At 40.7% G+C, this 23,393-nt stretch overlaps 4 protein-coding genes across 6 annotated transcripts; 3 read left to right on the forward strand and 1 right to left on the reverse strand.

Annotated features, from left to right (window-relative positions):
* The first annotated feature begins 466 nt into the window (after positions 1 to 466).
* On the forward strand, positions 467 to 1,695 carry LOC145706178 (coatomer subunit zeta-1-like). Its single transcript, XM_081783700.1, has 4 exons — positions 467 to 564; positions 842 to 1,135; positions 1,295 to 1,440; positions 1,485 to 1,695. The coding sequence occupies exons 2-4, from the start codon at positions 843 to 845 to the stop codon at positions 1,595 to 1,597; spliced, it is 552 nt and encodes a 183-aa protein (XP_081639826.1). The 5' UTR covers positions 467 to 564; position 842; the 3' UTR covers positions 1,598 to 1,695.
* A 361-nt stretch (positions 1,696 to 2,056) lies between these two features.
* On the forward strand, positions 2,057 to 13,225 carry LOC145705337 (uncharacterized). Of its 2 annotated transcripts, none has more exons than XM_081782796.1 (15): positions 2,057 to 2,443; positions 3,580 to 4,227; positions 4,360 to 4,568; positions 4,612 to 4,902; positions 5,267 to 5,423; positions 5,602 to 5,694; positions 6,465 to 6,523; positions 6,698 to 7,001; positions 7,047 to 7,374; positions 7,419 to 7,492; positions 7,574 to 7,737; positions 7,780 to 7,927; positions 7,968 to 8,227; positions 8,271 to 8,360; positions 9,115 to 13,225. In XM_081782796.1, exons 1-15 carry the CDS (start codon positions 2,408 to 2,410, stop codon positions 9,242 to 9,244), a joined length of 2,991 nt encoding a protein of 996 aa, XP_081638922.1. In that variant the 5' UTR covers positions 2,057 to 2,407; the 3' UTR covers positions 9,245 to 13,225. The 2 variants fall into 2 exon arrangements, with proteins under 2 accessions (XP_081638922.1, XP_081638923.1); XM_081782797.1 differs by having other exon boundaries at positions 4,612 to 4,657; positions 5,235 to 5,423.
* On the reverse strand, positions 9,455 to 17,835 carry LOC145705339 (uncharacterized). 2 transcript variants are annotated; one of them, XM_081782798.1, is made up of 2 exons: positions 17,190 to 17,835; positions 9,455 to 11,839 (listed from the first exon to the last, which is right to left on the reverse strand). In XM_081782798.1, exon 2 carries the CDS (start codon positions 11,000 to 11,002, stop codon positions 9,908 to 9,910), a length of 1,095 nt encoding a protein of 364 aa, XP_081638924.1. In that variant the 5' UTR covers positions 11,003 to 11,839; positions 17,190 to 17,835; the 3' UTR covers positions 9,455 to 9,907. The 2 variants fall into 2 exon arrangements, with proteins under 2 accessions (XP_081638924.1, XP_081638925.1); XM_081782799.1 differs by lacking the exon at positions 17,190 to 17,835 and having other exon boundaries at positions 9,455 to 10,592; positions 10,851 to 11,651.
* A 1,711-nt stretch (positions 17,836 to 19,546) lies between these two features.
* LOC145703569 (uncharacterized) lies at positions 19,547 to 20,175 on the forward strand. Its single transcript, XM_081780946.1, has 3 exons — positions 19,547 to 19,762; positions 19,809 to 19,950; positions 20,001 to 20,175. Exons 1-3 carry the CDS (start codon positions 19,571 to 19,573, stop codon positions 20,165 to 20,167), a joined length of 501 nt encoding a protein of 166 aa, XP_081637072.1. The 5' UTR covers positions 19,547 to 19,570; the 3' UTR covers positions 20,168 to 20,175.
* The last annotated feature ends 3,218 nt before the right edge of the window (positions 20,176 to 23,393 follow it).

A 23,393-nucleotide genomic window follows, 5' to 3' on the forward strand; every position in this document is an offset into this window, starting at 1 on the left:
TTCTATCAGGCACCAATGATTCGATTGTTTCGATGGTACTACTGCCGTTTTTCTCAGCTTATCGAAGATTGAAAACATTACTTACCTAGACATACTGTATGTTATATAAGGTCAAATAACCACTAGTATCGAGACATAAATTTTCAACCAATCTTGAGCATCACCAGCAAAAGTTTTCGTGGAGACATTGCTTTGACCTTCGTGGATATTTGAATCGAGGCCTGCAGTTGCCGCAACAAGAGTGGTTCCAACACGCATTCTATCTCAAGAAATGTTATGAAAAGAAGCAATTGTAATGATTAGTTCTTAAGATTTTTGACTCTCGAATGTAGAGTGTTTTTTAGCATGCAGTAGTAAACTAAAATATTATTTCATTATATAAAAATATATTTATACAAGTTTTGTTGGCGCTTTTGACGTCAAAGTGGTCAGCTCGTGGTCGCATTGGCTGAGCCGCTCAGCCGGAGCTACTCGCCCTTGAGCTAACGCTAAATTTCGAACTAGGCTCAAACAAAGAGGAAAGCTTTGTTTCAGAGATTTTCTATCGAGAAACCGTTCAAAAAGGTAAAGTTTCACTTCGTGAGAAGCTTCTCTGTATAAAAAATGATCTAGCAAAAAGTACTCATTAATTAATTCGTTTATCCTTATTTCGGTCTTAGCTGAAAGAATAAAATTATTAAGTTTTTTAATAAAAATATTTTATAATAAAATAATATTTAATAAATATTGGAAAATAGTTCCAGCTAAATTTGTGTTGTTTCTATTTTATTAACCTATTATTCGATAAATTTTTTCTATTTTAATTCTCCCGCAACTTCGGGATTTAAAAATTCTTACTTAGAATGACGATCAACAACACCTCCGATTACTGTATCGAGCCCTCTCTGTACACAATCAAATCGATCTTCATCTTGGACAACGACGGCGAGCGCATCGTCTCCCAGTACTACGACAAGGAGCTTTTTCCCACGGTCAAGGAGCAAAAAGAGTTCGAGAAGACAATCTTCAAAAAGACTGCCAAGTCAGATGCAGAAATCGTCCTTCTCGATGGATTGACGATCGTTTACAAGAGCAACGTTGATTTGCTGTTTTACGTTATTGGATCTAGCAGCGAGAATGAACTATTACTCAACAGGTATCCTACAGTTTGATCATAATTCTAAAGAAAATGAATTGTTGGATACATAGGATAGATACTTTTTTTTCGCTTCGGATACTGAGTCGACATTTTTTCATTCAAATAATATTTGAATGATTCTGCTATTTTTTGTCTTATGGTTTGTAAAATTTCTAGTGTGCTGAACTGCCTCTACGACTCAATTTCCATCCTCCTCCGCAAAAACGTCGAAAAACGCCAAATGCTCAAGCAACTCGATGGAGTCCTCCTTGCTGTCGATGAAATTTGCGATGGAGGAATTGTCATGGAAATGGAACCTCAAGGTAATTTTTCTTGTCCCCTTCCCTTCTTCATCCCTTCTTTTTAGCGGTCATCGACAAAGTCGCCGTCGGACGAGAAGATCTCCCACTGACAGAACAAACCGTTGCCCAAGTCTTCCAGTCCGCGAAAGAACAGATCAAATGGTCGCTTCTCAAGTGAAGAATTTTTCTGTTTCCCCGAACCGTTTATCTTTTCTGCTATGAGAACTTATACAAGTTGTATTCCCTTAGTGCAATATACAAAAATTAATAGTGCAATAAATAATATTTAAAATGAACCAAAAATACAAATTCTCTCTTCATTAGCTCAATTTGTTCGAAAAAGAACATCCCTTTATTTAATAATTAAATTGCTTTTTGGAATTTCTGTTTTCTGCATTCTGCAGGATACTTGTCAAATAATTGTTAAAATCGCTGATTAATAAGGCTCATTTCCTAGTAAATCAAAATTCTAATGGATAAACTAAAGAGTTTTAATTAGCACCAAAATGCCAAGTTCAATATTAAACTCCGTCTTAGTCAAATGCTGCAGCCGGGTACTTAAAAAACATGCTGATTGGCGAATAAATGCGGTACCGAAAAACGCGCTTTCTACTTTTTCTGCCAAATCGCGCTTGGCGCTCTACTACTGCGATCCCGCCCACGCCAGTTTGATTTTTTTTCGACTTGAGCTCGAAAAAAAGTCGACTCGAAAAAGTCGCTATCTTTGACTTTTCCTGTGGAAAAATTGAAAAATAAATTTTCTGAAAAAAAAAGAGAAAATCTAGAAAAGTTATTTTTGGCTCGAATTTTGATTTTTCGAAACGAAAAGATAGCCTCAGGGCAAATTAAAGAAAGCGCAGAATCAAGAGAAGAGAAAAGTGAAGGAGACTTGAAGAAAATTGGAGAATTTCCGAGAAAAGCGGAAGAAAAGAAAAAAGAATGAAAAGAGAAATTGAAAAGAAATTTTGGAAGATTTGACGAAGAGAGGATGTATCAAAGAAGCAATTCTAGAGTACCGCCGATTGTAAGTGTCTTTTACTCAAATTTTGGTAATATGAAAGGAATTTTAGTGTAAATATGTTTTCTTAAATAGGGAGTACCCTTTTTATCGAAAAAATTTCTAAAGGGTAGCTTCTGACAACGGATTTTGAACGATACCAGGCAGCCTTGGGCTCCGAAATCCGTTAAAATGGCGACCCTATTCAATGAAAATATAGAAAAATTAGTCTAGAATAGTAAAATATTTGAAACAAAAGAGTCTCATGATCTTTTAGTCAGCTGAGAATTATTTGATAGCTATTTTTTCCAAAAAGAATGTTTGTTCTACCGTTTGATTACTCTGTTTGCATTCCCATAGAAATAAAAACTGTCTAGTTTAGTAAATAAAAACTGTAGTTTTTCAAGTTCAAGGAATTCCCACAAAATTTACAATTTACTTCCTGTTAATTTTTTCACTGTCCCCTGACCTCATAAAGATCCCAACCCAGCGCGTTGAAAGTGTTAATTCCAGCACTTTCAGCACTCACTTATCGATTTTTAACAGAAATAAACAGTCAGTCTTTTCGATAAACATTTTTCGAATTGATTTTGATGGTCTCTAATCCAATTGTAAGAGCTTAAAATTATTCGTTTTTATGACTCTAGCAGATGTTTCGTAATCCTAGAATACATCATCTTCAAATTCCAATTTTTTGACTAAAGATAAATTTGCGAGCTACAGTTAGTTTCTTTCTCATAATTGCTAGAGAGGGCGAGCAATCATGATTATCTAAGCGTGAGATCTATCCCAATATATATAGTCTCTCATAAAGATAAAATGATCATACAATTAGATCCGTCTAAAAACTATTTTTGTTCTACAGTCGAACGATTCTCAAATCTTTCACTTCGAAAGAGAGAACTTATAACCAAAGAAAACAGAAAAACATGAATAATTTTACTAAAGCCTGGGCTCGGCAACCTGTGTAAAAACCTGAGTCAGGATCTTGAAAGAGACCAAGAAAAGCATCTTCGCTAAAGGCCTAAGAGGTTTTATGCACCGCTTGCTGAACCCAAAGTAAAGCCCAATCAACCAATGAACCAATTAGAGTTTCTGTTATCAAAAGACTGGTAACCCCTTTTGTTCCGAAAGATCCCTTTATTCATCGTTCTCTATTTTAGCCTCAGCCTGGCCCGACTCATCATGACTTTCTCCTTCAACAGCAGCTCGCCGCAGCGCAGCACCAGCAGCTTGCCCAACTCCAGGCCGGCGCCCATGGGCTTATGGGTGGCCATTTTCCCGGACCCCCGGGCGCCGCTGGCCTTTCTGGGCGGAATTTAATGGAGCTCGACGCCATGTACGTGCAGCAAATGCAGCAGCAAGCTCTGGCACACCACGCTTTCGCGCAATCTCAAGGCCATGCTGCGTTTCCTGGCGGTACTCACCATCCTGGTTTTCCAGGACATCCGCTTGGACAGCCCGATCCTCGAACTGCGAAAGCTCGAACTCCTGCTCCAGCGACGCCGAAGCCACACGCCTCCAATCCGTTTAGCCATACGAACGCGCCTAGTGGAGCAGGGACTCCAAAAACCCCGACGATTTCTGTTTCGGTTCCAAGCAGTTTGCCAAGTTTTGGCGGGGGCTTTCCTCCCTCCGCCTCTGATCCGCTGTATTCGATGATTTCCGCCGAACAAAAACTTCGTGAAAGGGAGAGGCATCTCTACGAGCGATCCCGACGCGAGAGCAATCATTTCAATCAAGCGCAATCAACGTCTCGTCATAATCAAGCCCCTTCTTTTAGCAACTCAATCTTCAAACAATCTGACCTTGTAAGTTGAAAAAAAGAACTGCCCGATTCCCTGGTAAAGAAAAAGTTAAACCTCACCAACGATAGCACATTCTAAAGTTTAATGGGGTTCTATAGCATCAGAGGCCCCCATTTCGTCAACGTTAATTTTAAGCAATCGTCCCACAACTTTCACCAACCCCAGCCGGCAAAAGTCGCCCCAGTCGCCGTCGACAAAAGCATCGCCTCCCATTACCCCCTCGACCTTTCAAATGCTCCTTCAAGAATCAACTGCGAAAATTTTGAGCCAGTGCGCGTTGTCGCTCCTTCCGTTCAGCGCGAACTCGACCGAATCAAAGCCGAGAAAGAAAAGAGAAGGCAACTGTAAGTTAAATTTTCTCAGTTCTCTTCTTGACCGAAAATTCAGAAAAGCGCAGAAAACGAGCTCTACTTCCGCCGCACAAGCACGACCAAGGAATGCGTCAACGAGCTCCCAATCGAGCAAAAAAGCGCCCGCTCCTCCCAACTCCTCTCTCCCTAATTCTGTTCCCAACCCTCCCAAGGCGCAACTGCCGCCACAGATTCAATCCATTCTTTCTCAAGAACCAGCTCCGTCTTCCGAAAGGATTAGTCCGAAGATTCACTTTCCCGAAATCGGAAAAGCAGAAGTTCAAGAGAAAGAAAAGGATGAGAGTCAGGTGGCGGGTAAAAATGAAAGGTAAAGGGAGATCTTGGTGATAAAAATGGTGTTTTCAGAATTCATTCCGCTCTTAGGATTGTGATAAGAGGTGTTAAAGAATAAGGTTTTCTTTCTGATGAAACATACCCATAAAAAAATTTTCTCGATTGATATTCTTTTGGGTTTTTTTAAGTTATCAGCTTGAGAAAGACCTTTCCTTACAAAATATCCGACACTCAAAACCTCATTCGCATTTATCCATTTTCATCCCTTTTCCAATTCATTTCGGTATTTCCAAAACATATCCATATTTACAACCCAAACCAACAATCAACCCGGCACCCACGAACCATCATGTTTACGCTCAAAACAGTGTTATTAAATCTAACATTCCTACCTCAAGCAACTCCAACATTTCATCATCGACGCCATTACTTCAAAACCACCACCAAAGTCAACACCTTCTGGCTCAGAAGACCAGCAAGCTAACCAGTGGAGCGCACACCACGCTGACCCAGTCCAAAGACATCATCAGAACTCATGAGGACTATATTAGGTGCAAGGAAAGGATCTTAATTTACTGACATCTGTACATCCCAAGACATCAACAGATGCCTAAAGATGTCTGTTGATAAACGTAGACCTTCATATTGATGTACAGAAGTCTGCAGTCATGTATGTCTTGTCAAATTTGTTCTTTCTTCCATCTTCTTTTGCCCGAAATCAAAATCCTTTGAAAAGCAAGAACGCCAAAAAGTCATGCCCCCCTCAAGCAACAACCCAGATTTCCTATCCAAAATCTACGAGAGTGTGTTGGCCGACAAGATGCAGGTATATTTTAATCCATCAAACTTAAAATCATGATTCGCACAAAATCTGATCGAATAATCCAAAAATGGAAATGCTATAGTAACTGATTTCATCGCTGATCAGAATGATCCTTGCACGCAAAAAGTATCTAAAAATCAACAATCTGGAATGAGCAAAAAACGCTTGAAATAATTGCGCTGAGCTTACAAAAATGCACGACATTCATCAACTATCTGAATTTGAATCGGGGAGATTACCGACTTCTAGCTTCGAAAAAAGGTAATTTTAAACAACCAGAATTTAACTCACTCTTAGATTTAAGCTTATTTATAAATCCTTCTCTTACTGCTGTAATAAAATTATCATTACCAAAACCAATGATCTAAAACTCGAAATTTACGCATCAAACTATCGATTTTGAACTGAAATTCTAGCACCATGGAGTCGAAGACTGGCTGCGCTCGATGCTCATCAGCGAATCTCGCAAAAACTCAGCGTCGTCTCAATCTTCTTCCTCCCGAAATCGCCTCTCTGAAACAGGCCACCAAATGCGACGTCGTCGATCCTCCGCCTCTTCCTCCACCACTGGGGATCGCCAAAAAGTCCAGACTGCGAACGTGTGGATTCCGCCTGTCGATCAATACAGCAATACTCAGGATCATCATTCCATGAACGCACATCAGCAGATTCCGCGTAGTTCAGTCATTCGATCAGATTTTTCAGCGCACTGGGGTCGCGGATCAGCGAATCTTTTGTATCATCCATCTCATAATAATCTCCATCATTTTCAGGCTGCTCAGAATCATGCGCAGACTCACTTGACCAATTCCAATGGCTTGGCTCATTCCTCAGGAAATGTTCTCATAATTCTAAGATGTCCTCTTTCTTTGTAGATGTCTGTAGATGTGCGTCCATGTTACCGGATGTCAATAGATGCCTACTGATGTCTGCCAGTGTTCTTGGATGTCTAAAGATATCTTTAAGACCAGAATCGTTCTTATCGAATCAAAAAAGAGCATTAAAAAGATAATTCCTCGAAAAAATTGCATCACGAAAACAAGCTGCCTCTTTTGACGGAAGCAATTCGTTCGACCGACCGGACTTACAGTTCACTGCAAAAGAACAAAGCCGAAACTCTTGAAAATCTCAAGCAGCAGATCTTTCGCAATTGGAACAAATCTGGTACCCTTCCGCAGCCCAAGGAGATCTTCAGCGATTCTAAGAGGCCTGGTTCTCCAATTGATGACGAATTGAGGCGGAAACGGTCGAAATCTACAGACAAGAGCGACCCACACTCGTCGATTGATCGACCAAAGTTCAACCTAACGGTAAATGAAAGCTTGTCCGCCTTTCCCTTTAATTTCATTCATCAGGATCGCATCAAAGAAGAACTCCCCGGCCCCTCGACCACTCATCCAAATGTTCCAAAAGTTCCCAAGGCCGAAAACGAAGAGGCCGAAGCCGACACACTTGACAGTTCGCTCGGCGCCCTAGAAATAGTCGAAGAGCCAGACACCCCCACAATTGGAGGCGAAGAACCTACCACTGAAGCCTCCCTTCTCGCCAATCCCGACACCCTAGATGCTGACTCCGATGACAGCTTGACGATCCGGAAACCAAAGACGCCTGGAAGAAAGCAGCGTGAAGAAACACCTCAGATGAAGATTTACAAGCTCATCAAGAGGACTCCCTGTCCGCCAAGTAGGATCAAATTTTGTTTTCTTTTCGGAACGAGTTGATTTTAGATGTTAAAAAGCTGTCTTGTAAGCATACATCAGGGGAAACGCTGCTTCATGTCGCCGGTCGTCGAGGTTATTTGGTAAGAAATCTGACATTCTTCATATGAAGAAAGGAGTTATAGAAGACCCTAGGACGGCTTTTCTGACCTTCTCTTTTAAAGGAAAACATCGCCTATTACCTGGAAATGGGCTGCGATGTCAACGCCAAAGACAACCACGGCTTTACTCCCCTCCACGAGGCAGTAACGAAAGGCCATCTGAATTGCGTCAAGCTTCTTCTTGAGCAAGGGGCGGATCCAAATGATCAAGCCAAGGATGGAACTCGGTAGGGAATACTTCAAAGCATCTTTCTAAAATCTGATTCAAGCCCGATCCATGACGCATCAGAGAACGGCGACATGAGCATCTTGAGAATGCTACTTTCTTTCGGAGCCGATCCAACGTTGACGTGTTATTCTGGCGAGAGTGCCTACGATTTAGCTGAAGAAATGTCCGATACAAAGGCTTTCTTGAAAGTATGACCCTTCTCGTATTCTTAAGCTAACTTTCTTTTAGGAATATCTGGAGTATCTAAAAAGCGGCAACAAAAACGATGAGTTGCCGATTCTCTACGAACCTCGCGATATCGACCACATCGAGCTCTTCGTCAAAGAATCACTCAACCTTTCGAAACGAGCTTCAACAGACGATCTTCCGGCCGGAATCGAGAACTTGAAAATCTTTCCAGAGGAAGAGGGACTCTCAGACCAACACTTCAAGATAGAAATTTCCGATAATCCACTTCCAGAATCATATTGGCTGACAATTAATGAAAAGTACCGTCGAAACTTTCGACAAATTTTTAATATGGTATTATAGGAGCGATAACTTTATCCTGGTGCGAGATGTAAAGAACCGCCTTATTCCAGACAAAATCAAACCTGTTGTTCTTTCTCTAGAAGATCTTATGTAAGTTTCGCCTTAAGGCTACGGGTATCGATCAGGCTACGTTTGAGGCCGTATTCCTGAAAACCTGTAAATGATGAAAGGTTTCTAATCATTTTGAGATAAAGAACTATCCTAGATCTTAATTTTGTCAGAAGGAAATTTTCTTCCTCTAAGGTTTTTTTAAGAAAATTTCGCCTCAAAGTTTTGATCTCGGTCGAAATTCGCCCTAAAACTGGCCGTATTCCGAGGAATGTAGCCTGTAAACATGCATATTTCATATTTTTATATGAAAGTTCGGACCTTTATCTTAATTTTGTCAGTAGCTTATTTGGAGTGAATAAGCTTTTATATCGAAAATAATTTTTTGAAAAATTGATCTCGGCGATTTTTGCATTTTTTGAAAGTTAGATTCACGTTTTTGGCTCTAGAATCCAAAATATCTTGTCTCAAGTAAAACCAAGACCACCATGATGTTTCTCATGCTCTGAGCTTTCAAAAAAGGCCTCATTGATAAAAATTGAAGCCAAAAAATTTTTTTTCGACCAGATTTCTAGCGCTCATATCTTGAAAACGACGAATGATCGCAGCTTACAATCTATTACAAAAATGCCTCAAATTTAGCCTAGAATTCAATGAAAGACAAAATAAATGTCTTACAGGCAATATAAACCCCTTTTCAAAATCGATACCCGTACCCTTAAAGCTTTAAATATTTACAGATCCTCTTTCGACCTCTGTAGTCCATTTTGAAGGCAATCTCTAACATTGATTTAAGCCGACAAGTAGGAAAATCCTCCCTGGTGCAGCTGCCGGACGATTTGCCGGAAGAAGTCGAACTACTGCCACTCAACAACGAGACGACCAATCTAATCGGATCCAAATTTTGGTCCCGCGCTTGTGCCTGATTCTCAAAAACAACATGGTTACTCGAAGCTTTTATTTATTTACTGCTCTTGATATTACTATTAATACTACTCTAGTTTATTTACATTTGAGCATCTTAAAACTCAAGTCAATCAACTTATAAATAGATTTTTTTCTTCTTACTGATCTTTTAAATATCTTGTTTTCAAGTCCAAATATGATGCTAAAAATTGCTATCTCAGCTGTATTGTAGTGCTTTTATATATGCAATATCAAATGTTGGAGACTAAAGGCGTTTTGTTGTGGGGGTAGTTGAAAACAACTACGGAGCGTTTATTGTACTGACAGAACAGTCAGTAGGAGCAGTATTCGTTTTTCAGAAATTTGTGGTATAGATGTTGGCGCAGATTGGTACAGACTGGCACAGAGTAAAAAGGGTGCTTCTTTTTATAGCATTTCGTTCCGGGTGGCGAGTTTTCATCGGGCCTCACGAGCCGAGGGTGGCGGTGGAATCGGGTGAGTGCGCTTTACGACAGAAGGTGGTGGCGGATTCAGAGGGTGGTAGTGGTTTTGAAATGCGCGCGCTAATGGCTTTATGGCCATTGCGCGCGGCGGAAATCAACTTTGTTGCAAAAGTCATACTTGCATATATTAATCCACTACAAATCCTTCCCTCCTAGAATTTATGACTTTTGCACCTGATTTTAACCAAAGAGCAGATCACGCCAGTTGTCATCTAGCATTTCAACCATGTTGCCGCTGTCAGTGTTGCTGGAAGATTGAGCTGAAGGAAAGGGGTCGTCAAGAGGCGGATCGCCAGGTGTTTGATTGCCAAGGACGTCCGGGGCGGAGCTCATCGGGCCATAACTCAGCGCTGGAACTGACGTTGGAGGTTGGGCTGGTGCCTTAGCCGTCCGGGAAGTATCAGTTGTCAACTGAGTCTGAGTGACCATGTCTTTTTTGGAGCTAGTAGGGAACGTCGTCGGTGGCAGTTGCTGTGGATCCGGGGCTCTTGGATGTTCCATCATCGACAGAGACGTTGCGGCTGATGTTGTCGGCGAGATCGGCACAAAGGGTCTGGACAGGTGCTCAGTCATATCATTCTGTGGGGCAGCTGGCATCTCAGGCTGGTTGCGCTCGGTTGTCATCGTTGATTGCGCTTGGTCATCTAAGTCGTTATAGAAGGTTTCATCTTGTTGGTTCTGGGACTGGGTAGGCAGGGCGAACTTAGCGAGTAAGTCTGACAGGAAAGTCTCCAATAGGGAATTAGCTTCTTTAAGTTCAATTTGAAAGTTTGGATAGTTAGCTAATTCCCGCCAGACTTTTCGACGTGCTAAAAAGTGTTCTTCGTAGTTGTTGATGACCACATTCGCAAACTGCGGGATCGGCCTAAATGACTTTAGTAATTCAACCACAGCTGCCGTCTTTGTCTGCCAGCGAAGAAGGGACTCCCCTTTCATGCACTCGTTTTTCCAAAAGTCTATAATACTTTCGAATGCTTCTTCAGGAAATGCCCGATTTTGCAGTCGATCAAGGGCTCGTTCTTTTGCATACCGGATACTTCCTGTTAAATCGAGTAGTCGAGACCATTTTGGGTCAAGGAAGATTGTTGGCACGTGAATTCCAAAGATTGACGGTAGTACATACCGTTGGAACATTACCTTGCCACTGTCATTCATTCGGAAGAAGTGGCAGTCAAGGTTGGTAGTTGCTCCCTGGGAAGGCATTTTCAATTTCTTGAACTTGCGTTTGGCTTGTGTATTTTGAGACTGGGCCAGGGAGTCTCGTTTCAAAGCCATGCGCGGTGCTTATTGGCCGCCCCAAGGCGAACTGTGCCGCGCCTAATTATTTTCCCACGGTTGATATTTGGTTTGTGTGTATATTTGATGCTTCTTCTGTGAGCATTTGAGTTTTGTCACCAGTTCTACTCCACACGAGCAGAATCGGATGCTTAGATGCTTCTTCTGTGAGCATTTGAATCGCAGTCATCAATTCTTCTCCATACGAGAAGACTCGTTTGATGATAATTTTTGGTGCTTCTTCTGTGAGCATTTGAATCGTAGTCATCAATTCTTCTCCACACGAGAAGACTCGTTTGATGATAATTTTTGGTGCATCTTCTGTGAGCATTTGAATCGCAGTCATCAATTCTTCTCCACACGAGAAGACTCGTTTGATGATAAGCTGTCGAGTACATAATTTTTGAGTTTTTATTGCTTTTTTTGTGAGCATTTGAGTCTCTTTCATCAGTTCTTCTCCACACGAGCTGAACCAGATGACACTCAGGGTTCGAGTACTAAGCTGCATGCGAAGCGGGCAATTTTCGCTTCTACTGTAGTCGTGTAACGTGCTTCTGAAGGTAAATCTGAACCCGTTTGGGCCCATTGGGAGCAGACTCCAACAGTTGTAGAGGTCAACGCGTCCAGTAGCCATCAAATTGTGCTGTGCAGGCTGTGGCAGGGTTTGATAAGCAGGTTCCTTCTGCTGACTAAGCTGACTTACCACGGATATTTTTCATGAGCTGATGCGGGCTCATGGCACTTGAACTTGAACGTTGCTATAGCGGGTGGTGATGGACTTCCAGCATACAGTCGAAATTCTTATCGAAGGTCCAAGAAGATAATCGTTTTACATTCCTAGGGTACGGTGTTGGTTAACTCAGTGCATCGTTGTCCCGGCGGTAATAACTTCTCCCCCTTAGTAAACGAATTCTAGAGATCGATCAGGGATCTAGAATGGAACGGGTGCGTGGACATATCAAGAGCAAGATATCTCATTCCACGCTATTTTTGAAAATAGTTTTAGTGCTTTTGAGATGGCGCTAAATTAAGATTTTCAAAAATGTAAACTTAGAGCAAGAACAAGCTCTCTCTTCACAGTGGGCTCATGAGAGTGCAAACCAACAATGCATCTCTCCCCTTCCCCTCCTCTTTTAGGAACTTATTTTCGGGGTCGTAATCTTATTGACCAATTTGCAGGATCATTTTTGAGGGGCGCAACAGGATCGTTATTTTCATTTTTCGGATCCTCTTTAGTTTCTGCATTCTTTTTTGACGCAGTTGAGCGGGAAATTTTTATTTGGGTGTCTTCCTTGATTTCTTTTGAGACACAATTGAGTTTTTTATCGCGAATGGATGATTGATCGTTTTCGTCATTGATCGAGACGAATTTTGTTGAGTCGCCGATCTTATTTTTTAGAGGTCGGATCAGGCTTATGTGTCGGCGATACTCACGTTGTGTGAGTGAACATTTTAGAATGTAAGAATCTTTTGAGATTCTTTTATGAACATAAAATGGGCCGCTCCAGTTTGTACCTAATTTTCCGTCAAAAAGGTTTGGTTTCCAGACTAGCACTTGGGTACCAAGTTCAAGAACTGGGCAATTATTTTTATCTTTTCGGAGGAGTTTTTGGTACCTCTGTACCTGGAACGCTTGGATCGCAGGGTGCAGTTGTTTAATATAACCATTGAGAGCTTTGACAAATGGTTCTTTGGCACCATCATTTGATGTTCCAATTTTGTAAGGAACATGAAAAGGCCTACCGTAGAGAGCTTCATTACTTGAGAGCCCGTCTAGTGTTGCTTTTGGTAGGTTATTGAGATAGTATTTAGCTTGCTCCCATTTTTGTGACCAATTGCGATCATTTGCATTCAATTGTTTGAGTTGAATGTGAATCTCGCGATGGATTCTTTCAACTTTCCCATTTGAACAGGATCGGTATGCAGTTGTTGTAACGTGGCGGATTTGGAATCGCTCGAAAATTTGCTTGCAAAGCGGTCCAAATTCACGCCCGTTGTCAGTAACAACAACCTCGGTGATCCCGTGTCTGAGAACAAGAGTGAGGATCGCTTGCGCGACAGTTTTGTCACTTTTTGTTCCCAATGGTAAACCGTCTAGAAACCCGGTAAGCGAGTCGCAACAAGTCAGCAGATACCTTTTGTTTGATGAGTCAACTCTTCCATAGTCGACAAGGTCGAGAAAAGTTTTCTCAAAAGGAACTGACTCGAAGTTGCGTCGCTCGATCATTGATGGTTTGAGCTTTTGATCGGTTTAAATTGAATGCAAGTGGGGCAAGAGCTCGTTACGGCTCTAAGTTTCATTTGGATATTACTTATGAAAAATTTTTGGCACATTTGGTTTAATTGCTGCGCACCAGCATGTCCCGTTATACAGTGCAGGTACTGTATGAATTCATTTGCAAGTTGGTCTGGGATAACAAGTTTATTTTTGGAGAATAAGATTCCGTCTTTGAGCGAGAATCTTGATTTTTTGTATTTCTCCACTTTAATGAGCTTATTTTTGGTGAGGTTGCACTCTTTTTGCAACTCCCTCATTTTTGTTTTTGTTATTTTCTCGGAACCGAAAGAGAAAATAACCTCATTTTTATCATTTTTGATGAGATGGAACATACAGACGCGTTCTGGAAGGAGCTCAAAGTTCACCGAATCGTCCTCTAAGTCGGAGCTTTTTGATCTTGGAAGGCGAGAAAAGTAATCCGCACTTGCCATGATCGGGCTGTTTCCCGGCTTGTGGATGATTGTGAAATCAAACTGCTGGAGATAGCAGTGGATATTGGTGAGTTTGATATCCAAGTTGGACTGTTGTTGTTCCTTGAAAAGAAAGAGCAGGCTTTTGTGGTCAACAACACAATCGAACTCTGTATTGAGGAGGTAAAACTCGAAATATTTGATTCCCCAAGTTAACCCAAAGAGTTCCTTTACCCGCATGCTTCTTTTCAGATCAGGACCCGTGAGAGCTTTTGAAAAGTAACCAATAACCACTAGTTTTTCATTTTGATATTGGTAGAGGGTCCCGCCAACACTTCGCCCTGAGCTGTCGGTCACGAGAAGTAGCTTCGCGCCGAGTTTAAAATGGCCAAGTGTTGGTTTTTCTTTGAGCTTTTGATTCATGTCTTCGAAAGCCTGCTGGTGTTTACTCGTCCAGTTGAATTCTTTTTTCAGGCTTGTGAGCTCATACAAAGGCGCAAGAATTATGGATGCGTCTTTGACATATTTTGCATTAAAAGTAACCATTCCCAAGTAGCGTTTAAGTTCTTTTCTAGATGTTGGTACAGAAATTTTCTGTATTGCTGCAATGTGCTTATCTGATGGTTGGATTCCCTGTCTCGAAATTCTGTGCCCAAGGAAATCTGTTTCACGCATGCATAAATTGCACTTTTTCGCGCTTAGTAGGAGTCCGTGATTTTGGCACTGTTTGAAAATGAATTCGAGTGTTTTGAGGTGATTTTCGAAAGAATTGTCAATAATAATCAAATCATCCAAATAAATGATGATCGAGGGATGGTTCATGAGTTTTGACATTATTCTTGAAAACGCACTCGGAGCTGTTGCTGTTCCATAAAGCATTCTGTTTGCTTGGTAGTGCTTGTAACCAAAGCTGAAGGCAAGTTTATGCGAGTCAGATGAAGCGCACTGTACTTGCCAGTAGCCACGGTGGTAATCAAGACTACTTATGTAACATGCATCTCCCTTTGTGAGTTTTTCACCAATCCTAGTCATTACAGTTAGCATATGGGGAAGTGGAAACCGATCTAGCTTTAGAAGCTTGTTCAACCCACGAGCATCAAGCGAAATTCTTATCGTTTTATCGGGCTTTTTGAGAATAATGAGGGGGATGTTAAAATCAGACTGGGTCTCTTCTATGATTCCAAGATTTTTCCAGTTGTTGATTTCGGTTTCAACTTGGTCACGTAAGTGAACTGGAATTGGTCTCGGAGGTTGATGGCTTGACAGAGATTCGTCATGCGTTGGAAGTGCGAATCTGAATCCATGTAACTTGCCAAGGTCATCTGGTGACATAGAAAACGCAAGTTTATATTTTTCGGTAAGACCCTGAAGTGAAAGCTTTTCATTTTCAGAAGCATCCCCGTAATTCCCAATTTCAGGAATGAAATTTGCCCTTTTCGCTTGTGCTTCCCGCACTGATTGAAAGTTCTCAAGCGATTTTGATTCAAGGTCGGAGTTTAGGTCAATCTCGATAATTGCTGAGACTTTTGTTGATTGTTTCGAAAAAATTGATGGGTTAATTGTTTTTACCCGATGGTTTTCAAGGGTGATAAAGTTCTCACCATCGCAAAAAGAAACGTTTTTTAAGACGTCAAGTCCTAAAATAATTGGACAAGATAGGTTCGAAACAACCAAAGGTAAGGGGTCTAGGGTAAATTTACCATCATCAGAAGGGACCGTGATTTTGACCGGTGAGCACATTACTCTTGGGCGCACTATTTCATCATTTGCGACCAAGAGTTCAACATCAGAACTTCTTGTTTTACGAACAAAAGGGAGGGTGTCTTTAATGCAAGTTCGGGTGCAGCCGCTATCGATCAAGGCTGGATACTGAAAGTTTTCGACAATGACGTTGATGAATTTTAGGTCTGAAGAAGCGGATCTATAGTTTGGACAAAAGTTGAAAATGGCATGTTTATGGCCGTCTAGTCACTCCTGTTTTTTCACATAGTCCAAAACATCTGCTGGCACTTTGTCAGAGTGAATATATTTGCAGTTTTCTGCATATTTGCATCTGTTGTACTTTGTGTACGAAAAACAATGCCCCTTCAGTTTTTCAACGTCGATTTTCGACCTTTTTGATCGTTTGCTGCCCGATTTTGGATGTGTGCTTTGGGAAGATTTTTGGTCAAGCTTTTGGTACAGCTTGTTCACGAGTTCGCGGAAGTGAGCTTTTTCATCATCTTCAGCTTTGATACTGAAGTTGATCTCCTTTTTCGGAATGGAGGCCTCAATTTCCGCTGCTCGTTTTGCAACATTATCAAGAGTTAGTTGCGATTTTTCTCGCATCAAAAGTTCTTTCATTTTGTTATTCTGGCTTTCGCAAAATCTTTCAATTATGATGGAGCGATCGTTTTCACTGAGGTTCGTGAGGTCATAGCCTTGCTTGTACAGCGATATAAGCTTGCTAACAGCCATGCCGAAACTGTCGGAACCTCTTTGATATTGTTTGAATTCAGACTTGTAAAAGTCTGTGTTCTTCCCAAGCATACTAGTTAATCGATCTTTAAATCTGCCCCAGTCTTTCATGTCTTCCGACTCCAGAGATTGGATTATATGAGATCCTTCGGACTCATTGAGCAGCGATGTTAGTGCAACGGTAATGATTTCGCTGCTAGAAAGATTTGAACATCGTGCGTAAATTTCGAGATTTTTAAGCCAAGCTGGGATCGGAATCGATGCATCATAACGTGGGGGTTTTACTTTTAGATTTGAAGAACGCGAAATTTTTGGTTCGAACTGTTGTTTCGGAATGTGTCCCGCGAATTCTTTCTTGAACCGCGGCACATCTTTTGATTCCGGCTTTTCAGTTTTCACCTTTTGTTTTCGTGGCTTCGGAGCTTCCTGGCCGTTTTGAATGACCGTTTCATCAGCTGAATCAGCTGACGAATCATTTGAAAGCTCTGAGCCTGAAACGGATTCAGTTTCTATTTTAAGCGATGTGATCAAAGCATCTAGATTTTCTACATTTCGGGACGCCAAAATCTTTTGTGTGTCAATTTTATGACGAGCTTGCGCGAATTTTTGGTTTTGGCCGTCCTCTTGGTACTGAGGAAAGTATCGAACGAATTGTCCATCAGTACTTTTTTCAAAAACATATTTTCGATTTTTATCGAAAAAATCTCTATCCAAGGCTAGAATATTGTGGCAAATGGATTCTTTATCGCTTATGGGGATTTTTGGTGGATAAGTTTTTCCCTCGAGGTTATCGTAAATAACTAGTAGTTCCCCTTTGTTAAGGTCTTGTACGTGCTTGAAATACATTTCGGACATGTTTTCAAAGAGATGAGCGAAAATTTGGTGAGAGCTGTTGATTTGGTGCCTTTTTTCTTAAAGGTCCGATCCTATAAGTCCTAAAAGCTTGCCTGTCGGTGGTGCCTCTTAAGGATAACACTCCGCTCAGTGGGACTCGCTCTGGACTTTTGAGAAATATCTAGGGACCTTTGAACCGGGTACTAACCTTTGTTGAAGTTTTCTTTTTTTCGGAGATCGTAGGCAGCAGCTCTTTTCGTATCGTTGTCGGTAAAGTAGGCTTCGGGGGTCTTCGAACTTTAAGCGATGGACTCTAGTCTTAAAGTTCCTCGCCGTTTTTCAGTCACCAAAATTTGTAGTGCTTTTATATATGCAATATCAAATGTTGGAGACTAAAGGCGTTTTGTTGTGGGGGTAGTTGAAAACAACTACGGAGCGTTTATTGTACTGACAGAACAGTCAGTAGGAGCAGTATTCGTTTTTCAGAAATTTGTGGTATAGATGTTGGCGCAGATTGGTACAGACTGGCACAGAGTAAAAAGGGTGCTTCTTTTTATAGCATTTCGTTCCGGGTGGCGAGTTTTCATCGGGCCTCACGAGCCGAGGGTGGCGGTGGAATCGGGTGAGTGCGCTTTACGACAGAAGGTGGTGGCGGATTCAGAGGGTGGTAGTGGTTTTGAAATGCGCGCGCTAATGGCTTTATGGCCATTGCGCGCGGCGGAAATCAACTTTGTTGCAAAAGTCATACTTGCATATATTAATCCACTACAGTATTTATTCCCTTTTCAAATCATTTTTAGTTTATCATTTTCTTTGCAAATTCAATTACAACCCAAATGTGCCAATTTCAGCTTATTTTTTGTCATTAATTTCGTTACCAAAGTAAAACTACACTTTTTGCTCGACCCGCTACCCCCTTAAAATGAAGTCCTCTTTTTTATCAACAATTTAAGTTAGATGAATTTAAAAAACTTTTTGCAGGCAAATTTCTGACCTGGCCGGATTTTGTAGCCTTATGAAAGCCCGTAAAATTTTGAGTCGATTCGACCAAATCGTTTTCGAAATTTTCTAGAGAATGACGTCATAAATGACGTCAGAAGGTCCCAAAAAGGCGAAACTTTGAGTCTAATTTTAATAGCCTTTCCGATAGAATTACGGAGTGTTCTATAGCTCACTTATTATTTTTCTTCTGAAACTTTCTGTTCGAAACTCTGTTTTTTAGTTTAAACTTTTAACTATTGATTTCGTTTTTTTATCAAAAAATATCCTTTCTACCGTTCTTCATGTTCCAAATAATAAAAGAAAATTCTAATTCTACTTTTGTTACTTTCATTTTTCAGATGACTGTAGGCAAGTTTCATGCAGAGCATCATGGACCCAACATCAGATTGGGTGATTGTAAGACGAATGCAGTCAGGTTGAGATATAGGCAAAATTTCAGGAAAACAGGTCGAAACAAGGGATGCTCTTGATTCTAATGAGTCGTTTTTACCTTTTTCACGAAGTGGCGGGATTTTGTTCTCAGAAGAGCAAATTGGAAATCGTATTTTTGCCGTCCAAGTTAATCGAGTTCTATCATCATGGACAGGTTCAATAGAAATAGGTGTTGTCTTTGGCGATCTGGAAGAGGCTTCAAGAGTACCTAGTGCATCATTGGCCAAAAATTCTGTTGTTTTGTCAGGAAAGGATCATGTTTACACGAATGAGCAAAAATGCTTTGATTCAAAGCCTTTGAAACATTCGAACTAATTTTGCTGATCCTTTAACAGTTGACGGCCTAACTGTAGGTGGAAATGTGGATAGAACAAGGCGATTCCCACAAGCTCAAGAGATATTACGTTGCGTTCGAGAGTTCGACGTCATCGGCATCCAGGTTCGCCGCTCTGAAATTGGTTTTTTCTACAACGACGAGTTCTTCACATTCCGGCTTCCTTTGTTGAACGCGCGCAGCAACTACCACGCCATTGTCGATTTATACGGACCAGTTTACGGGGTCGAAATCAAAGACTACCAGGAGCTGTACCCTCGCCATCACGTCTTTCAAGAGCAACCTCAATCCCGACAACGTCATCCCTTGTTCGATGAGATGAATCGCTACCCTCCAGAAACTCGGCTCGCTTTAATAGGTTATTGGTTTCAAGATGAGCTGCGTTTCTTCGAAAATCCAAAACATGGGAAGAAACTTTCTGAAAAGATCTATCGGAATGGGCTTACTTACGTTTTTTCTCTCAGTCTTACTGTGGAAATTTTCCACTGGAAAATAGAAAAAAGCCAAACAAAAGCCGACGATTGAAGGATAAAGAAACCCGTACAGCTGATGATACCCGAAAAAGTTGACGAAAACAAGCAAAATTGGTAAGAAAAACCTGCTTGTTCACCCATAAAACTTGATATTCTAGCCTTGACGGAGCTAGAACACCATTTAACGAACACACTCGCATTTTCGATGAAGAATCATTTATAGAAACACATCACGAAGGATGCTCTTTACGAAGAACAAAAAACACTTATTTAACTTTTTCAAGAAGTTCACGTTTTTATAGAATCAAAAGTCAGAGTTTTTCTTTTTAGAAATCGAAAGTTGAAAGAATGCGTTTTACTCTCGCTCGATTGAATTACAAAGTCCCGTATCTTGGCAAGTGGAACAAGGTGCCAGGCGATTACACTGGAGGAAAGCATATTTTGCCACCAAAGATCACAGCAAAGGATCGAGAGAGGACGCTCAAGGAGCTCTGGAGGGAGGCTCGAAACGAAATGTGGCTTGTCAGAAACAAAAGAGAGGTACTAAAAGGCACTTGTCTTCAATTAAATGCCATCTTATCTCTAGGCTGTCAGACAAAACGTTGCTCCAAGAGTGTCATTCCAGCGACCAAGAAGCGTAGAAGAAAGAACCTATGAATCAAAGCGACTCACTCATGACTTGGCACTCGGGCCTGATGTTACTTTTGAGGACCGTTTCATGAACATAGGTACTTCTTCCTTCTTCGAAGGCCCTGGGCCAGTTAATCTCTCTTCTTAGCTCAACGGGGAAATCAATGGACAAAACCAACTCATGTCAAATATCCTTATCTGCAGCAGCATTTAGAAACTGGAATTAACCCTAAAAAGCTTCATGCGCATTATCCTGTCGCTGTTGAAAAACCTTTATCATGGCAAGATGTCAAAGGCTTTGGCCAAAAGAAATAAATAATTTAATTTCCTCTATGCCACAAATGTTTTTACGAACATTTTGATCCATGCGTTCATTTTTTTTTTCATTTTTATCGCAAAGCAACGCAGTTAATATGCATGAAATAGCATCAAATTAGTCAGCTAATTTGAAAAGGCTAGAGTTTACGTTTAAACGATTTAATTATAAGTTTCCATCGTAATAATTGCTCCAAGACTAACGATTCCGATCACCTGTCGAAAGAAATGAACATGCGTAGAAACTCAGCAGACGCTGGAGAGAAAATACTCAAATGCTTATCCTTTTTCTATTTTTTAAAACGATAGCAAGCACATGTTCTCTATTTAATGTCGATTGTCAAGACACTGGAGCATTAATAACAAATGTTACCAATTGGTAAGGATTAACTGCAAGATATATTTATTAGATCGAGATTTTCAGGGTAGAACTGAAAAAGTGATCTTTTTGTCGACAATTTGTTTTGCGAGTTTTCGGAATTGCGTTGATTCTACATTTTAGGACACTGCCTGTCATGAGTCCTCTGGCAATTCGATTGATCAAGATCTCAAAAATCTTTTTCTAATAAGGAATGATCATAATAATACTGTATCAAATGATTGTGCGCTTTATCCACCTCGAACTCTTCAATATTCAACATGTTTTGATGACTTTTCTACTGACACCTCAGGTAGCGAACTAAAAGTCGAGTAGTATTAATAACCTATAATCAAGTGAATTTTACGGCACTCGTGGTCGAGTCAATTTCTATCGATAATACTTCGTTGATTGTGCAACGATTAGAAAAAGTCTTCTGCGAAACAAGCATCGAGGTCAAAGATGAAAAAGTGCCTTTTTTACTTAGAGGATCCAGTATTGCAGGGAAGATCCCCATGATCGACCAGAATGTCACGCTAGATATTCAAGGTTTTGCCAAAATCGAAATTCTTTACAATAAATGAATAAGGAGGAGAAACACTTGGTTCCTATGTCGATGTCTCAATCAAGAATATAACAGATGATGGTCTGTTTATCAAAGAACTCGTCGACTGTAATGTTACCTTCGACGAATTAACAGGGAAAGATTGATCAAAAAAATGACTTTTTTCGATAAAAAACTTCAAATCTAAACAAAGTTCTCATGCTCGAGAATGGGGTAGTTACAGAAAATGGGAAAAAATTGGGCGGAAATTTGCTGTCTTCGGATTCTTTTAGATTCAGACGTTTTTCAACGAGTCCAAAAATTGCGACTGCTTTTAGCGTCGAGGAAATTTTGAAATGTAATGAAATTTTTCGTCACATTTTGATTTTTCAAAACTAATGAGTGTTCTTTTATATGGAAAGCGATAAAAACCACAAAAACAAAATCAAGTCTCTGCGATACATCAACTGATCCCTGCGCGTCTCTGGAAAATTGTATCACAATAGTCGATAGCTGCGAAAATAAAACAATGGTCGGAAATGAGAAGACAGTTGTAAGCGCTGCTCTTAATTACAAGGTCTCTGCAGAGGTTTACTGCACTGAAATTAACGAATGGAAAATCGTTCTCCACCTTACTAGTGATTCTGGACCATATGATTCTTCCACAAATGTGGGTAATCGACAGTTTACAATCGTTGCATCACCATGGGAAGGATGGTTTGAAGTCAGCGTCAACGACCTTAATGCTGCCAAATTTAGAAATTGGTTCTGGCAAACATGTACAGTTGGTGAATGGAACACTTATTCCCTCGAAGTCAGGCAAGTTGATGGATCTCCATCGACATTGCGATTTATTTATTACTTTGACGGCACACAGATTTGAGTTTTCAATAAGAACCTAAGACTCGGTTTTAACTGATAATTTTAGATTTTCTTATATTAATAACTCAAGCTTAGATAAACGAAGGCACGTACGATGTCAGTGGAGCGTATTCTAGCGGAGATCTGAACGCGTTTGTATTTGATGATCCGCTAAATTCTGTAAGAAACTTTTATTATCAAACTTTTGCTGATTCTGTTTAGAGAAATCTATGCATGCAACCTTTTCAATAAAAACTTCCCATTTATGTCAGGGGACTTGATGTTTTTCGAGCATAATTCAAGTGTATTTTTGTTTTGTTTTATTTCCTTGTTAGAGTAAATATTTGCTCTTCAGATTTCTTTTTTGGACATGTCTTGAAAATGCAGAAAATAATGAGGCAAGATGCTTCTATTCTTTTTATTCTTGCAGCTTGGTTTTTCGCAAGAAAAGAGAAAAGTCCTAGTTGATTGCGACCCAGGAATCGACGATGGACTTGCTCTTCAGTATCTTCTGTATTTGAACTCGACGGTTGAAATTGTTGCAGTGACGATTGTCGACGGAAACACAAAGACCTCGCAAAGTGCAGCAAATGCTCTTCGACTTTTCAAAAGCCACGGAGTAGATCCTGTCCCGCCGATCTACCTTGGTGCAGACAAAAACACTTCCAGCGATGATTGGTTTGGAAAAGACGGTTTCGGCGATCGACAAGACCTCGAGCCCGTTATTTTCAAAGAAGACATTGAACAAGGAAAACATCCAGAGATTAGAACAGACAAGTCTTCTGCCGAAGCAATTGTTCATTTTTCACGGGAAGTGGGAGATTTGGCGATTTTAGCACTTGGGCCACTGTCGAATATTGCCTCGGCGCTAGAAATTGACTCAAAGATACCTGAAAGAGTGAGAGAACTGACTATTATGGGTGGCAATTTGTATGGAACTGGCAACTCACCTGGGCAAGCGGCTGAGTACAATTTTTGGTTCGATTATCGAGCAGCGGAAAAAGTCATTTCAAGGAAAAGGGGAAGAATATTTTGGGCATTTATCTTCTCTTTTACTTTCGTCCCTTGTAAGCTTTCTTCCAAAACTGACTCCAAAAATAGTCACAATGGAACTAGCCTTTTCGAATCCCGTTCCCATCTCTTTCTGGGAAAACATGAAAAACGAGTTTCTGAAAGAAATATCAAAACTCGACGCAGAAAGGTATTTCGGTGAGCGCGAGAAAAGATGCGAGTTCGATTCCGAAAGCGGCTGGCCTCTTTGTGATTTGATCGCCGCAGTTCTTTGGACAGAGCCAGAAGTGGCACAAGAATCGTGGGAGCACGCGGTGGGTGTTGAAGTCGAAGGAAAATATTCAAAGTAAGGACTTCAATGAGGCGGATAAAAATGATTAAAGGGGTTTGATGGCGATCGAAAGATACAAAACAGGAGCCGATATGTTCAACTACTCCGGAAAAGCAACTTT

Source organism: Oikopleura dioica, chromosome PAR, assembly GCF_907165135.1.
Source record: "Oikopleura dioica chromosome PAR, OKI2018_I68_1.0, whole genome shotgun sequence".
Lineage (NCBI taxonomy): Eukaryota > Metazoa > Chordata > Appendicularia > Copelata > Oikopleuridae > Oikopleura > Oikopleura dioica.